Source organism: Salvelinus fontinalis, chromosome 2 (genome assembly GCF_029448725.1).
Source record: "Salvelinus fontinalis isolate EN_2023a chromosome 2, ASM2944872v1, whole genome shotgun sequence".
In the NCBI taxonomy this organism is placed as follows: Eukaryota; Metazoa; Chordata; class Actinopteri; order Salmoniformes; family Salmonidae; genus Salvelinus; species Salvelinus fontinalis.
In genome coordinates, this window is record NC_074666.1 from 35,504,606 (window position 1) to 35,522,248 (window position 17,643).

Sequence of the window (17,643 nt, forward strand, 5' to 3'; positions counted from 1 at the left end):
AATAGTAGGTTATACCCTCATCTATTGCCTACACTAACCATTGGGTTCAAACTGTTACGGCTTGGTTTGCGCTCCATAGTGATTTATTTAGCCTACGTCTTTAAAATATATAATACCAGTCAGAAGTTTGGACACGCCTACTCACTCAAGGGTTTTTCTTTATTTTCACTTTTTTACATTGTAGAATAATAGTGAAGACATCAAACTATGAAATAACACATTTGGAATCAGGCAGTAACCAAAAATGTGTTAAATCAAAATATATTTTCCTGGATCATTGTCCTGTTGAAAAACAAATGATAGTCCCACTAAGCACAATCATATGTGATGGCGTATCGCTGCAGAATGCTGTGATAGCCATTTAAAAAGTCAGTTAAGAACAAATTCTTATTTAGAATGACGGCCTACCAAAATGGGATTAAAAATAAAATGGGATTAAAAATAAAACATTTATAAAATGTAGGACAAAACACATCACTACATAAAGAGAGACCTAACACGGAACCCAAACTGTCTGCCCGCGTGCGTCATCATGCATAAATTAATTTTGTCCCCCTACACCAAACGCGATCGCGACACGCAGGTTAAAATATCAAAAACTCCGAACCAATGACATTAATTTGGGGACAAGTGGAAAAGCATTAAACATTTATGGCAATTTAGCTAGTTAGCTTGCACTTGCTAGCTACTTTGTCCTATTTAGCTAGCTTGCTGTTGCTAGCTAATTTGTCCTGGGATATAAAATTAGGTTGTTATTTTACCTGAAATGCACAAGGTCCTCTACTCCGACAATTAATCCACACACAAAACGGTCAACCGAATCATTTCTAGTCATCTCACCTCCTTCCAGGTTTTTCATCTTTGAACTTATATGGTGATTGGCATCTAAACTTTCATAGTATTACCACGACAACCGGCAACACAGTTCGTCTTTCAGTCACCCACGTGGGTATAACCAATGAGGAGATGGCACGTGGGTACGTGCTTCTATAAACCAATGAGGAGATGGGAGAGGCAGGACTTGCAGCGCGATCTGCATCAGAAATAAAAAGGACATCTATTTTAGCCTTTGGCAATACAGACGCGCGCAATAATTGAATAACATAGATTTCAAAATTTATTTTGCAACGCGAGCGGTGTAGTCAGGTTATTAGACGACAATATAGCAAGGCAGCAACACTTGACAACAGCATGGTAGCAACATAACAACTTGGCAGTAGCACAAAACATGGTACAAACATTATTGGGCACAGACAACAGCCCAAAGGGCAAGAAGGTAGACAATAGTACATCAGACAAAGCAGCCACAACTGTCAGTAAGTGTACATGATTGAGTCTTTGAATGATGAGATTGAGATACCTGTCCAGTTTGAGTGTTTGTTTCAGCTCATTCCAGTCGCTAGCTGCAGCAAACTGAAAAGACGAGCAACCCATGGATGTGTGAGCTTTGGGGACCTTTAGCAGAATGTGACTGGCAGAACGGGTGTTGTATGTGGAGGATGAGGACTGCAGTACATATCTCAGATAGGGGGAGTGAGGCCAAAGGGTTTTATAAATAAGCAGCAGTGATGTGTCCTATAAGGAGCATTGGTGGCAAATCTGATGGCCGAATGGCAAAGAACTTCTAGCCACTCGAGAACACCCTTACCTGCCGATCTATAAATTATGTCTCCGTAGTCTAGCATGGGTAGGATGGTCATCTGAATCAGAGTTAGTTTAGCAGCTGGGGTGAAAGAGGAGCAATTATGATAGAGGAAACCAAGTCTAGATTTAACTTTAGCCTGCAGCTTTGGTATGTTCTGAGAGAAGGACAGTGTACTGTCTAGCCATACTCCCAAGTACTTGTATGAGGTGTTCCATAACTTTTTGGGGTTAAACCCGCAGAGAGAGAACTGCTCCTTAAAGTAACTAACTTTGGCCTTCCGGATAGCCTGAGTGCACTTATTTCTCATTTGCCTGAACGAGAGCCAGGCAGCGTGTCAAGCATTTCTCCCAATGTAATTCTTGAGGTGGAGTAACTCTGCAAGATCACGGTCGAACCAGGGGCTGAACCTGTTTTTAATGATTATTTTCTTTATAGGGGCGTTTGTTACCAAAACCATTGAAAATATCAAAAAAGGTCCAAGTGTCGTTGACAGAGGGGATCAAGCTGACTATTCATGAACTGGCCTCTGTAAAATGGTATAATGGCTTGCTCATTCAAGTTTTTTTAGCAAGCGTCTATGACAAATCAGGACAGGTAGTTTCACTGAGCAGCCATTATGAACACAGGCTGTAAAACAGTGATCACTAAGGTCATTACAGAAAACACCAGACTGATACCTATCAGGATTATTTGTGAGGATAACATCGAGGAGAGTAGCCTTTTCTGGATGTTTGGAGTCATACCTTGTGGGATTGGTAATAACCTGAGAACGATTTAGGGAGTCCTATTGCTTTAGGACTTGGTCAGGTGGTTTAAGCATGCCCCAGTTTAAGTCACCTAGCAGGACAAAGTCAGACATAGCGTAAGGGGCCAGGAGAGAGCTTAGGGCAGGTAGGGTAAAGGCCGGTGCTGATGGAGGACAATGGCACCCAGCAACAGTCAACAAAGAGCTATTTGAAAGTCTAATGCTTAAAACCAGCAAATCAAATTGTTTGGGGACAGACTTGGTGGAGACAACCGAGCACGGAAGGTGACCCTTGGTAAAGATTGCCACTCCCCCACATTTGGAAGATCTGTCTTGCCGAAAAAGGTTATAACCAGAAAGGTTAACATCAGTTTTCTTAACCACGTCTCAGTAATGACCAACACATCTGGATTGGAGCTGTGAACCCACACTTTCAATTGATCCATTTTAGGTAATAAGCTTCTAGTGTTAACGTGCAGAAAACCCAGGCTTTTACAAGAGCAGAAATCAGTGAAACAGATATCAGAGCACAAGTCAGAATTGGGGCTAGCAACTGTAGATGGGCCAGGGTGTACATGCACATTTCCAGATATCATCAACAGTAATACAATCAAGGCACAGCATAGTACAGGAAGAGCTCTGCAGTGCTGATTTATGACATCTGAATGTGCATCAGATGGCAACAAGTTCATATTGTACAGCAATTTCATCAGGTAACAAGCCGGCGAGAGGTGGTTAGAATAGGATGGGAGACCAAAAGTCTGTGTAACCAATAGAGAGTCAGTCTTGAGTGTGGGAACAAACAGTCAAAGTTTGTAGTCAACAAAGTATGCAGGAGTCATGAGGCAAAGAGCAAAATGCACAATTAAAAAAAGAAAATATATACACTGCTCAAAAAAATAAAGGGAACACTTAAACACAATGTAACTCCAAGTCAATCACACTTCTGTGAAATCAAACTGTCCACTTAGGAAGCAACACTGATTGACAATAAATTTCACATGCTGTTGTGCAAATGGAATAGACAAAAGGTGGAAATTATAGGCAATTAGCAAGACACCCCCCAAAACAGGAGTGATTCTGCAGGTGGTGACCACAGACCACTTCTCAGTTCCTATGCTTCCTGGCTGATGTTTTGGTCACTTTTGAATGCTGGCGGTGCTCTCACTCTAGTGGTAGCATGAGACGGAGTCTACAACCCACACAAGTGGCTCAGGTAGTGCAATTCATCCAGGATGGCACATCAATGCGAACTGTGGCAAAAAGGTTTGCTGTGTCTGTCAGCGTAGTGTCCAGAGCATGGAGGCGCTACCAGGAGACAGGCCAGTACATCAGGAGACGTGGAGGAGGCCGTAGCAGGGCAACAACCCAGCAGCAGGACCGGTACCTCCGCCTTAGTGCAAGGAGGTGCACTGCCAGAGCCCTGCAAAATGACCTCCAGCAGGCCACAAATGTGCATGTGTCAGCATATGGTCTCACAAGGGGTCTGAGGATCTCATCTCGGTACCTAATGGCAGTCAGGCTACCTCTGGCGAGCACATGGAGGGCTGTGCAGCCCCACAAAGAAATGCCACCCCACACCATGACTGACCCATCGCCAAACCGGTCATGCTGGAGGATGTTGCAGGCAGCAGAACGTTCTCCACGGCGTCTCCAGACTCTGTCACGTCTGTCACATGTGCTCATGTGCTCAGTGTGAACCTGCTTTCATCTGTGAAGAGCACAGGGCGCCAGTGGCGAATTTGCCAATCTTGGTGTTCTCTGGCAAATGCGAAACGTCCTGCACGGTGTTGGGCTGTAAGCACGACCCCCACCTGTGGACGTCGGGCCCTCATACCACCCTCATGGAGTCTGTTTCTGACCGTTTGAGCAGACACATGCACATTTGTGGCCTGCTGGAGGTCATTTTGCAGGGCTCTGGCAGTGCTCCTCCTGCTCCTCCTTGCACAAAGGCGGAGGTAGCGGTCCTGCTGCTGGGTTGTTGCCCTCCTACGGCCTCCTCCACGTCTCCTGATGTACTGGCCTGTCTCCTGGTAGCGCCTCCATGCTCTGGACACTACGCTGACAGACACAGCAAACCTTCTTGCCACAGCTCGCATTGATGTGCCATCCTGGATGAATTGCACTACCTGAGCCACTTGTGTGGGTTGTAGACTCCGTCTCATGCTACCACTAGAGTGAGAGCACCGCCAGCATTCAAAAGTGACCAAAACATCAGCCAGGAAGCATAGGAACTGAGAAGTGGTCTGTGGTCACCACCTGCAGAATCACTCCTGTTTTGGGGGGTGTCTTGCTAATTGCCTATAATTTCCACCTTTTGTCTATTCCATTTGCACAACAGCATGTGAAATTTATTGTCAATCAGTGTTGCTTCCTAAGTGGACAGTTTGATTTCACAGAAGTGTGATTGACTTGGAGTTACATTGTGTTTAAGTGTTCCCTTTATTTTTTTGAGCAGTGTATATAACGACTTGGTGCTAGCCGTTGTAAGTTCAGAGTCACTCGCCACAGCAGTGCGTGTGTGCTGGAGGCGAGCGTAGGCTCGGGAGAGGGGGGAGTGTGGTGGGGTACTTGTACCAGACTGGGCGAGACAGGCAAGGGCAGACAGTGAACAGATCGCCAGGTGGAATCCTAGCAGCAGTGCAGCAGGTGTAGGTGTCACCCTTTTGGGAGAAGCTTTTTTTTCTGGAAGAAAATGCCAGTGAATGGTCTTTGAACAGCAGGAGGGTGCTTCAAAGGGCGCTTCAAAGACTCCTGCCACTTGTTGGGGCCCAAAAGTCCTCGACGCCCTTTTACTTCACACCTCAGTGTTAATTGAAGTTGTACCTAGTCTGTCCTTGCAACCACCCTGGCAGCTTTAACTCAGCATTCAGTCCCCATGAAGTAAAATATATCATTGTAATGTACTTTTTCTTTTTTTCCTTGGTTTTCAAAATAGCATCAGACCAAACACTACTCACTCAGTTCGAGGTTGGATTAAGTGTGCCTTGAATTCTAAATAAATCACTGACAGTGTCACTAGCAATGCACCCCCACACTATCACATATCCTCCATGCTTCACGGTGGGAACCACACATGCGGAGATCATCCGTTCACCGACTCGGCGTCTCACAAAGACACAGCGGCTGGAACCAAAACTATCAAGATTGGACTCATCAGACCAAAGGAGAGATTAACGGTCTAATGTCCATTGCTTGTGTTTCTTGGCCCAAGCAAGTCTCTTCTTCTTGGACCACTTCTTTAGTAGTGGTTCTTTGAAGCAATTCGACCATGAAGGCCCGAGTCACGCAGTCTCCTCTAGACAGTTGATGTTGAGATGTCTGTTACTTGAACTCTGTGAAGCATTTATTTGGGCTGTAGTTTCTCTTTGCTTATTTGAGCTGTTCTTGCCATAATATGGACTTCATCTTTAACCAAATAGAGCTATCTTCTGTATCAAATCAAATGTTATTTGTCACATTTAAAAAAACAAATATTTAACCATGTAGGCCAGTTGAGAATAAGTTCTCATTTACAACTGCAACCTGGCCAAGATAAAGCAAAGCAGTGCGACAAAAACAACACAGAATTACACATTGGATAAACAGTCAATAACACAATATAAAAAAATCTGTATACAGTGTATGCAAATTAAGTAAGGAGGTAAGGCAATAAATAGGCCAATAGTGGTGAAGTAATTACAATTTAGCAATTTACACTGCAGTGATATGTGCAGATGAGGATGTGCAAGTAGAAATACTGGTGTGCAAAAGAGCAGCAAAACAAAGATAAATATGGGGATGAGGTAGGTGGATGGGCTATTTACAGATGGGCTGTGTACAGCTGCAGTGATCGCTAAGCTGCTCTGACAGCTGACGCTTAAAGTTAGTGAGGGAGATTAGTCTGCAACTGCCGGAGTGCGTGCTACGGGTGGGTGTTGCTATGCACCGAATACAACAGGTACCTTACATACAAGCCCTTAACCAACAACGCAGTTAAGAAAAATACCAAAAAAACAACAAAAAAGTATCAGTTTTATTTATTTCACCTTTATTAATTAAAGAGCAGCAGTAAAATAACAATAGCGAGGCTATATACAGGGGGTACCGGTACAGAGTCAATGTGTGGGGGCACCAGTTAGTCGAGGTAATTGAGGTAATATGTACATGTAGGTAGTTATTAAAAGTGACTATGCATAGATAATAAACAGAGAGTAGCAGTAGTGTAAATGTAGGTAGTTATTAAAAGTGACTATGCATAGATAATAAACAGAGAGTAGCAGTAGTGTAAAAGGGGGGGGCGCAATTAAAATAGTCTAGGAGGCCATTTGATTAGCTGTTCAGGAGTCTTATGGCTTGGGGGTAGAAGCTGTTTAGAAGCCTCTTGAACCTAGACTTGGCGCTCCTGTACCACTTGCCGTGCGGTAGCAGAGAGAACAGTTTATGTCTAGGGTGGCTGGAGTCTTTGACAATCTTTAAGGCCTACCTCTGACACTGCCTGGTATAGAGTTTCCAGGATGGCTGGACGCTTGGCCTCAGTGATGTACTGGGCCGTCCACACTACTCTCTGTAGTACCTTGCGGTCGGAGGCCGTGCAGTTGCCATACCAGAGTGATGCAACCAGTCAGGATGCTCTTGATGGTGCAACTTTTTGAGGATTTGAGGACCTATGCCAAATATTTTCCTGAGGGGGAATTGGTTTTGCCCTCTTCACGACTGTCTTGGTGGTGTGCTTGGACCATGTTAGTTTGTTGTTGACGTGGACACCAAGGAACTTGAAACTCTCAACCTGCTCCACTATAGCCCTGTCAATGAGTCAATGAGAATGGGGGTGTGTTCGCTCTTCCTTTTCCTGTAGTCCACAATCTTCTCCTTTGTCTAGATCAGGTTGTTGTCCTGGCACCACACTGCCAGGTCTCTGACCACCTCCCTATAGGCTGTCTCGTCTTTGCCAGTGATCAGGCCTACCACCGTCGTGTCATCGGCAAACCTAATGATGGTGTTGGAGTCGTGCTTGGCCATGCAGTCATGAGTGAAAAGGAGGGGACTGAGCACTCACCCTTGAGGGGCCCCTGTGTTGAGGATCAGCGTGGTGGATGTGTTGTTACCTACTCTTACCACCTGGGGGCAGCCCGTCAGTAAGTCCAGGATCCAGTTGCAGAGGGAGGTGTTTATTCCCAGGGTCCTTAACTTAGTGATGAGCTTTGAGGGCACTATGGTGTTGAACGCTGAGCTGTAGTCAATTAACAGCATTCTCACATAGGTGTTCCTTTTGTCCACGTGTGAAAGTGCAGTGTAGAATGCATCATCTGTGGATCTGTTGGGGCGGTATGCAAATTGGAGTGGGTCTTGCGTTTCTGGGATAATGTAAATCTCTTGGACAAGGTGACTTCTAAAAGCGTCACGGTAAACCTACAGGGGATTTTAGAAGCACTTCAAATTAGGGCTATGGGAAAAACAATTACAACCATTTCCCTACTTGACCGCTAGGTTATGACCCCACTGTGGGGCTCTATTCCGACCCAAGTTAAGCGCACATAAATGGAACATACTTCTCTCTACGTGTGTTCTGACCTTGAACTTCGTTTGGGGTGGAGATAAATTAAAATGTGGCGGCGGTGTGTCTATAGACACGCCATATTCTGACCTTGACTCAATTCTCCTAATAATGCATGAGGAAACATGAATAAGGTCTAGCGAACCTATCGGTTCCGAGAGGAAAAAGCATAACTTTTTTTTATACCCCAGATAGAAATAACACCATTGTCAATGCATTATAATTTACAACTTGATAAGAGATTAAAGTAAATGAGTAATCCATTTGGGAGATGGAATTGTAAATATGACACGTTTCACCGTAGTCACATGACCGCAAACTATACCAAATAAAAAAACTCAACATGCAACAATTTCACTGACAGTTCATAAGGATATCAGCCAATTGAAGTTTCATCATTGAAGTTTCATCAGCATATTTTATCAATATGTCTCCATTTATTGATTTGAAAATGCTAATTAGCAAGCTCCTGTACATCTCTAGCTGACAGGTATTGTCAATTTAAAACTTGCACAAGACAGATGGACAATTCTGAAATAAGACATTGATTCATTATAGTTAATCCCAAGATTCTTACCTTTGCCTCGATCAGATCAGTTTCATTTTTGGGAGGTGAATATTGATAAGTTACCTTGCCCTAGAGATTTTCACTTGTCACACCAGGGTAAGCCTACTTGAAACTTAGCCCTTAAGTGTTTCTAAAATCCCTTATGGAAAAACAATTTGAACCATTTCCCTGTTTTATGGGTTATGACTCATACTGCGGTACACTTATTCCCTAATAGAATAGGTTACTTTTGAACATCAGACAGACTCAGTATGCTGTCAATAGACTGGCATTCTAGCAGTAACTGATACACCGACCCAATAGGCATACAGTTCACTTTGGCTGTGCTTAAACTACCCTAAACTCATCTGAGCACTGGCTTGTAGTTAAAACGTACTGTATTGTACATGTGGAGTGATATGGATTTTCCCTACAGGATGCCTTGATGAGAAGGTTCATAAGATGTAAGAGACCATCACAAATGTCGACCGTGCACAGCGGATGGCCGTATATATTCTAAATCTTGAGTCTCCACCAATCATTGACACCCAGCATGTGATCTACTGCGAACGGTCGATGTGTGTTAGTCTGACAAATCAAAGTTGAGAAGGGAACAAGACTTGACCCGACTTTTCTTGACAAACAAGCCTTTATTTTATGTGGAAAAGAAAACCGCCATTTCATTCATCATGATCCAGATTCCGCACAATCTATTTAAGAGCACGCTTAAATCTAAAGTAATTTGTTTTTAGAGTATAGGGTAGATTAATGTCTTTGTATACACGCAAGCCTTCGATAAAAACACCAAATTACCAGTCCTGTGATTAATTAGATCAGAGGGCAAACAAAGTCTGTGTCCCAAATGGCACCCTATTGCCTACATAGTGCAAAACCCCTATGGGCCCTGGTCAAAAGAAGTTCACTATATAGGGAATAGGGTGCCATTTTGGATACAGTATACAGCCAAAGAAAGAAAAAAACCTGGCAGGACAGAGGCTATTATGTTTTATATTCTCTTCTGTACACTCCAGAACAGTGACCTGGAGCAGGGTGCAAGGTGTGGTTAGTAAAACACATAGGTCTAACTGAACTGAAGAACAGGGCTTCTTTAATTCTAGTAATCAATCCCTCCTAAATGGAATGGTCCCACACAAGAGCACTCTTTACAGCACGAGGAAAGGAAAGGTTTGTTACACGCAGCAGAGTTCATCTCTACACCGCACGGTCTGACTGGAGAACGTGCATATGCTTGGGATGGGAAGGATAAAACTCACTTTTGGAAATCATGTCTGTATGCATTTTAAAATCAATTTTCTTCTCTCTAGAGCTACTCAACCCTGTGTAAGTCATTACTGGTATTGTACGTAGTGTTTCTAGTTGGTTTGTGGTTCATGGAAGCGGTAGTCGTGTTCAAATATAGAAGAACATTGTAACTTTAGTTTCTGAATATGCATTTTACAGACTGACAGAACAAGCTGCTCACATCTACATGAGTTTCTTCTCACCAGAGTGCAAATCAGATGCTTCACAACAGACCTTTATTAAGGACTCGCTCTTCCCACAAGCCCCCTCATTGTACATAAAAATAAAAATGGACAAATTACATTAGTAAATATAATGGAATGTGGGAAAAAATCCTTGTCATCCAATCCTTTTCTTTGACAATGGAAATTAAATTGAGTGCTTCATGACAAAAAAGAAATCTATAATTAAAACAGTAATAACTGCTTGTTGGAATCCCCTGTATGTTGTGAGTAGAAGATGGTAATGTCTGGTGAAGGACTGAGCTGAGTGGGGGGTGGGGGGGGGGGGGGGGGGGGGGGGGGGTGGAAGGATGGGCTCCAGGCTTGCTCCGGACCAGAAGGGCCTTCACATGCTGTAGCCGAAGCCTGGCTGTGCCTGAGGGGCCTGGGGATAGCCCGCAGGGGCCTGGTAACCATAGCCATAGGCCTGCTGGGAGGGTACGGGCACACTGGGGCCAGCAGTCAGCATCAGCTGGGGTGTGCCTGGAGGAGAGAGTTACACATGTATTAAACAATTTTGTGAATGAGTAAACAAATCTGAGCATAGTGTACAAGACACAGCGCAACTCTGTCAACATTCCAGAGTGCCAAGGAAGGAGTGGGGCAATCCTCCTTTCATTTTTTTTCATTTTTTTTATAGAACAGAGAGACTGGAGAGATTGAGTCAAAGGGCAGTGGGCCAGATTCAAACCAATGTTGACTCTGGCATATGTCTAAGTCAGACGTACTAACCACTGGACCACATGGAAGCTTAAATGTGTTGTTCACTTTACTATTGCCTTTCTGCTGCAGGGGGACAAGGAAGTTAATTTTGATCAGTTATGGACAGAAAAAAAGTGCTGAAAACATGTTGGCTCAGCATTTTAAAGTATCAGGACCTATGAGGAGAAATATCAGCGTTTTGAAACAGGAACTATTATGAATGATACGGATCTCAATTGTGATTCAGAGACAGCCCTATACACATCACCAATAAACACCCCCAAAAAATGTACATACCATTTTATACATTTCTCTTTACCATTTAATTTTTGTCTTTGAGTCAAAACTTCACTACTTGCTGTACAAAAGGCTAGGTAATGAGTCATCTTTCTGGACTATTTGTCTCCGTTCAAGTGTGTTGATCAGTTTGTACAGATTGACTCTTTTCTGGTTATAGACCGCACTTACACGGCCCCATAGAGGACACACTTGCCACTACACGGAAAAGCCCCCTATGGGGCTTTGCTTTCACAGAACCGATCAATGGCAAAGATTAAAGGTGCACCCTCTATACATTTCTATGGACTGCTGCTGCCACGACATTTCTCCAATGTAAACAAGGTTTACTAAATTCTATCAGCATATCGAATGGTCGCATTCTAGACCATTGCTCCTCTAACTTCTGTGATGCATGCAAATCTGACCATGACTCCATTTTGTTGCTCACAGCATATAGGCAGAAACGAAAACAACAGTGCTCAGGTCTAGCCAATGCTGGTCCGACCAATCGGATTCCACGCTTCAAGATTGCTTCGATCACGTGGACTGGGATATGTTCTGGGTAGCCTCAGACAATAACATTGATGCTGACTGAGCGAGTGTATTAGCAAGTGCATCGGTGATGTTGTATCCATTGTGACTATTAAAACCTTCCCTAACCAGAAACAGTGGATTGATGGCAGCATTCGCACAAAACTGAAAGTACGACCACCGCTTTTAATTATGGCAAGGCGACCGGAAACAAACAGTGTAGCTATTCCCTCCGCAAGGTAATCAAACAAGAAAAGCGTTAGTGTAGAGAGAATCGCAATTCAACGGCTCAAATACGAGACGCATGTGGCAGGGTCTACAGCCAATCACGGGTTACAAAAAGAAAACCATCCCTGTTGCGGACATCGACGTCTTGATCACAGACAAATTAAAACAACTTATTTGCTCGCTTTGAGGACAATACAGTGCCACTGTCGGCATCCCTAGCCGCGTCCTCAGAGCATGCGCAGGCAAGCTTTAAATAACGGCACTTTAATAATGTCTACATATCCTACATCACTCATCTCATATGTATATACTGCATCTTGCCTATGCCACACAGCCATTGCTCATCCATATTTATATGTACATATTCTTATTCATCCCTTTACATTTGTGTGTATAAGGTAGTCGTTGTGAATTTGTTAGATTTTACTGCACTGTCGGAACTAGAAGCACAAACATTTCGCTACACTCGCATTACCATGTGTATGTGACCAATAAAATTTGAGTTGATACTTTTGTAACACGGTACCCCCAACACTGGTAGTGAATGATGCGCGAGGTACTTACCATAGACGATGGGTTGGGTCTCTGTCGCCTGCTCCTCCTCTTTCCGTAGGGACTCGGAGGTCTCCAGTTTGTCCACCTGGAATAGAGGTCAGAAAGAACACAATGAAACACAGCTACAAGCAGGCAGGCCTTAGAAGACTAGATGTGCTGGAAAAGTCTTCATTGACTCTTCTTTCATTTAGTAGTTAAATTAATGTTAAGTGATTGATGGACAGGACCGTTCCCGGTGTGTAAAGTGTGTAAATTTTAGGTGATTTTTATTTAACACATACAAGGCTGCTGTGAGCTGCCTCTTCGTCACACATTTAAAACTAGTTAAGAAAAATGAGCATTAAGATATGCGTGACTGGAAAGACTCAATTGACTTTGGTCCCCCCATTCAGCCACCAATCTGTACTTGAAGTTTTCGGTATAGATAAACATTGTATGTAGAGAACTAAACCCATATCAAGTATGAATCAGGCCTGCAAAAGCAGGAATGCCAACTACCCGATGGTATTTTCACTGATTTATCTAAGAACCATTGAACCTTCCTCATAAATCGAACATACTTAGTTTATAGCTTGTCAATACCAGCCCATTAACTCCAATCCTGGAAGTGACGTTTTAAGCATAGCAGTAAAAATAGCAGCTTTCCAAACATTGTTAGGAAGAAAACAAATTGTTTTTGAAAGTTGCGGTCAGAGGCAAGATGCATTTTGTGCAAGTTAAAATACATCCCCTTTTTCTTCACTATGTTTAGCTGTGGGTTGAATTCCCTAGTTTTCTAGTCATCTTTCTAGTCATCTCTCCTCCCAGGTTTTTCATCTTTGAACTTATATGGTGATTGGCATCTAAACTTTCATAGTATTGCAACACAATTCGTCTTTCAATCACCCACGTGGGTATAACCAATGAGGAGATGGCACGTGGGTACCTGCTTCTATAAACCAATGAGGAGATGGGAGACAGGACTTGCAGCGTGATCTGCGTCAGAATTAGGAATGACTTCTATTTTAGCAACGCAGACGCGCGCGAGCAGTGTGGGTGCAATAATTGAATAACAGATTACTACATTTATTTTGCGACGCGAGCGGTGTAGTCAGGGTATAAGGCTAACGTAACAAAATGTGGGAAAGTCAAGGGGTCTGAATACTTTCCGAAGGCACTGTAATATGTAGCTTAGGACTGACCCCATTTAGTCGACTGGTCGATTGTTTGGTCGATAGGCTGTTGGCCGACCGAGATTTCTTTAGTCGAGCAGTCCAATTATTTTTTACATTTGTTAAGGCGCACAACACACCAGTCTGATTCGCGCCTGTCTCAGTGGACTAATCCATTGGAGTCCACAGGGATGTCACAGTCCATCACTCTAAGACATGTCATACTGAAATTGTATATGTTATATAATGTAAAAATAAATGGTGCAACACTAATAAATCAAATAATATTATATAACAAATGCGCTTTCTCCAGCGTTGGATACGGTCACTGTCTGCGGCTCTGAAACAATCTTCAGTGTGCGGTAGAATTGCCACCTTTCCCCGTGTTGCTACTGTATGTGCACAATAGCGAAGTTAACCAGCATATTGGGATTGAGAACAATGCGGGAGGCAGCAGAAATGACGAGGAAACAACCCTTGCATTAAGCTAATTGTCTAATGAAATTGTAGAGGAAATCAACTTAATTAGGTTTATAATCCATAGCCTAACTTAAATGTGCCCGGCTTTATAAATCATCCATATATATAGTACTATTTAAACATTTGACACACCTACTCATTCAAGGGTTTTTCTTATTTCTTTTTTTACTATTTTCTGCATTGTAGAATAGATAAGACAAACTATGAAATAACACTTATGGAATCAGGTAGTAACCAAAAAAGTGTTCAATCAAAATAGATTCTTCCAAGTAGCCACCCATTACCTTTGACAGCTTTGCATTCTCTCAACCAGCTTCATGAGGTAGTCACCTGGAATCCATTTCAATTAACAGGTGTGCCATGTTAAAAGTTAATTTGTGGAATTTCTGAAGTCCATATTATGGCGAGAACAGCTCAAATAAGAGAAAGGACAGTCCATTACTTTAAGACATGAAGGTCAGTCAATGCAGACAATTAAGAACTTTTAAAGTTTCTTCAAGTGCAGTCGCAAAAACCATCAAGGGCTATGATGAAACTGGCTCTCATGAGGACCGTCACAGGAAAGGAAGACCCAGAGTTTCCGCAACTGCAGGATGAGTTACCAGCCTCAAATTGCAGCCCAAATAAATGCTTCAGAGTTCAAGTAAAATACATCAACATCATCTGCTCAGAGGAGACTGCGTGAATCAGGCCTTCATGGTTGAATTGCTGCAAAGAAACCACTACTAAAGGACACCAATAAGAAGAGACTTGCTTGGGCCAAGAAACACGAGCAATGGACATTAGACCGGTGGAAATCAGTCCTTTGGTCTGATGTGTCCAAATTTGAGATTTTTGGTTCCAACCGCTGAGTCTTTGTGATGCAGAGTAGGTGAACGGGTGATCTCCGCATGTGTGGTTTCCCCCCACAAGCAGGAAGGTGTGATGGTGCTTTGTTGGTGACACCGTCAGTGATTTATTTAGAATTCAAGGCACACTTAACCAACATGGCTACCACAGCGATATGCAATCCCATCTGGTTTGCTCTTAGTGGGACTATCATTTGTTTTTCAACAGGACAATGAACCAACACACCTCCAGGCTGTGTAAGGGCTATTTGACCAAGAAGGAGAGTGATGGAGTGCTGCATCAGATGACCTGGCCTCCACAATCACCCGGCCTCAACCCAATTGAGATGGTTTGGGATGAGTTGGACCGCAGAGTTAAGGAAAAGCAGCCAACAAGTTCTCAGCATGTGGAAACTCCTTCAAGACTGTTGGAAAAGGATTCGAGGTGAAGCTGGTTGAGAGAAAGCAAAGCTGTCATCAAGGCAAAGGGTGGCTACTTTGAAGAAAATCAAAATATAACACTTTTTTGGTTACTACATAATTCCATGTGTTATTTCATAGTTGAGGACAATGTAGAAAATAGTAAAAAGAAAAGAAAAAACCTTGAATGAGTAGGTATGTCTGAACTTTTGACTGGTACTGTAGATCGAGAGATAGATATGGCTGTGGTTGAGGTGTGAAGACAGACATGCTCAAGTCACAGCAGTCCCACATGCAGCATCCAATGACGAGCTCCACTTAACTTGGCACTTAATGACAAGAAAACAAACATTTGGACTATAGAGAGGAACTAAAGATCGTTTCAAAGCAGAGGGGACACCACCTTGAAACAATGCATCAACAAAACACTTGCACTGTATTAAAATTGCATTTTAATTTCAGATGCAGTTTAATTTGTCAGAGCATTAATTTTTTATCAATTACTGTCTTTGATATGGAAAGGGTTAACAAAAAAGCTGTAAAATGGTTAACAAAAGAGGGGAAATTCAAACTAATGGCATGAGTATGAGGCATCGGAGCAGAGGTTTGTTTAGCTGGATCAAACTCAGACAAACAGAAGAGACAAGGCACTAAAAATAAAAAGGCAAGTTGATAGAAAAACAAAATAAATAACTGTCTTCCTATAGAGTCTACTGGCATGCCACACATATAATTATATTCTACATAGAATATTCTACTGATTTCAGTAATTATATTTCTATTACAACACACGTGCTGCGAAGTCTAGACTGCTGGACTGAGTTAATGGAATCATTGAAGAATCTCTGGTAGAAACTGAACTTGCCATATAAAAATAAGGTATTGTGCTACTGACTAAGTGGCTTTTCAAACATGGCCAACTGCTAAAAGTGGTTGACTACCAGAAGATTACTGCACAGTGTTTGAATGGCTTTGGGTCAAAGTGGACGATGGAATTTAGGATCAGCTTATTTTCACTCAATCCTAACCTTAAAGGGGCAATCAGCAGTTGCTGCATCCTTTTTTGGACTTAAAAATTAACAATGTGTACCAATTGATTTGTGGAGAATATAACTTAAATGCTTCATGAGCTTAGTTCAACTGTCATACCCCATCAGAACACTATCAGCTTTTTTTACTCCAATGTTTGTAAACATATAACCTCAAAACATGGTTAAAACTATGATTTTGTTGTCAGTCCTTGCATTCATAGATCTGACTGAATTTTAGAGTGGTTACATTTCTCCAGTCCCATCCCTCAGCTTTTAGCAAAACAGGGGCGCGGACTTATTCTGTTGTTTTTTCAACTGCTGATTGCCGCTTTAACTTTTTGGGGTAAGACATTCCAAACTGACCCAAGATCAATGACTAGGGGAAACTTCACCAAACTACCTCTGAAAGCAGACCTGGGTCATGTTCATTAGCCACCAAATGGAATAAAACTGACATTTTCCATTGTGTGCCTTAATGAACACAACCCTTGGACCCGTAGAATAAAACCACCATGCCCGATTTGGCTTAGCCCACTCAACACTCCACATAGCCAAGTCCAAACAGCCACCCACCTTGGAGAGGTACTCTCGCATGACCTGGATGAAGTAGGGCATGGAGAAGTCCATGATGTTGTGCTTCCAGGCCGTCTCCAGCACCACGTCTGGCCTCAGCAGGTCGTAGCAGGTGAAAAGGCAGGCGGCAAAGCACTCCTTCTTGTCCTCCGTCAGGAACCAGCCCAGCAGCTCCTCAGCCAGCTCAATGTCCTTGGACTCTGACGCATACTGCATGGCATCCTGGAGGAAAATGGGAACTATGAGGAGGAGGTTCAAGATCAGGAGAGGTGACTTGATACATTAGAGGGGAAGGTAGATACCAAGACAAATTGGCAGGTGTGGCGCAATCTAGTAATGCCTAGAAAGTATAGGACTTTTTCCACCTAGGCATAACTTTAATTTCCCATTGGGAATTTCTGATTTGCAACAAAGTACACCAACAATCATCTTAACCACTAACCTTACCAGAAAATAATTCCCATTATCCACCTCTCTCCTAACAAATTACGTTAAATGACAATGGCACTTTCCCCAGTGAATGGCAGTCTAAGGAGAAACAAGCCCTGGTAAGGAGAAGGGAATGAATGATTACCTTGTAGAGTCTGTCCTTCTTGCAGAGCTCCACACTCTGTTTCCAGCGGTTGTTACCCTTGAAGAGGTACGCAGCGATTCTCCTGAACTCCATCAGTTCGTGTTTCTCCAGGCGCTGGGCCAGCGAGATGTTGTCGAAGTTGTCATAGGCATCTATAGACGTCCTCAGAGCCTGAGACCACGGAGGGAAGAAAGGTTTCACGTGAACAAGGTAATAGAAATGTTTTGGCAATAATAAGTATCCTTTTATCTACTTCCCCAGTCAGATCAACTCATGGATACCATTTGTATGTGCCT

The 17,643-nt window shown here is 43.0% G+C and overlaps 1 protein-coding gene across 1 annotated transcript in view; it reads right to left on the reverse strand.

Moving 5' to 3' along the window:
• Positions 1-9,103: 9,103 nt before the first annotated feature.
• Positions 9,104-17,643, reverse strand: part of cltca (clathrin, heavy chain a (Hc)) — a 64,253-nt gene continuing 55,713 nt past the window's right edge. Inside the window, exons 27-30 of the mRNA XM_055873185.1 lie at positions 17,348-17,518; positions 16,774-16,995; positions 12,301-12,376; positions 9,104-10,479 (exon numbers count right to left, since the gene is read on the reverse strand). Of these exons, the coding sequence (XP_055729160.1) occupies positions 10,343-10,479; positions 12,301-12,376; positions 16,774-16,995; positions 17,348-17,518 (606 nt within the window). The 3' untranslated portion in view covers positions 9,104-10,342. The remainder of the gene's footprint in view (positions 10,480-12,300; positions 12,377-16,773; positions 16,996-17,347; positions 17,519-17,643) is intronic.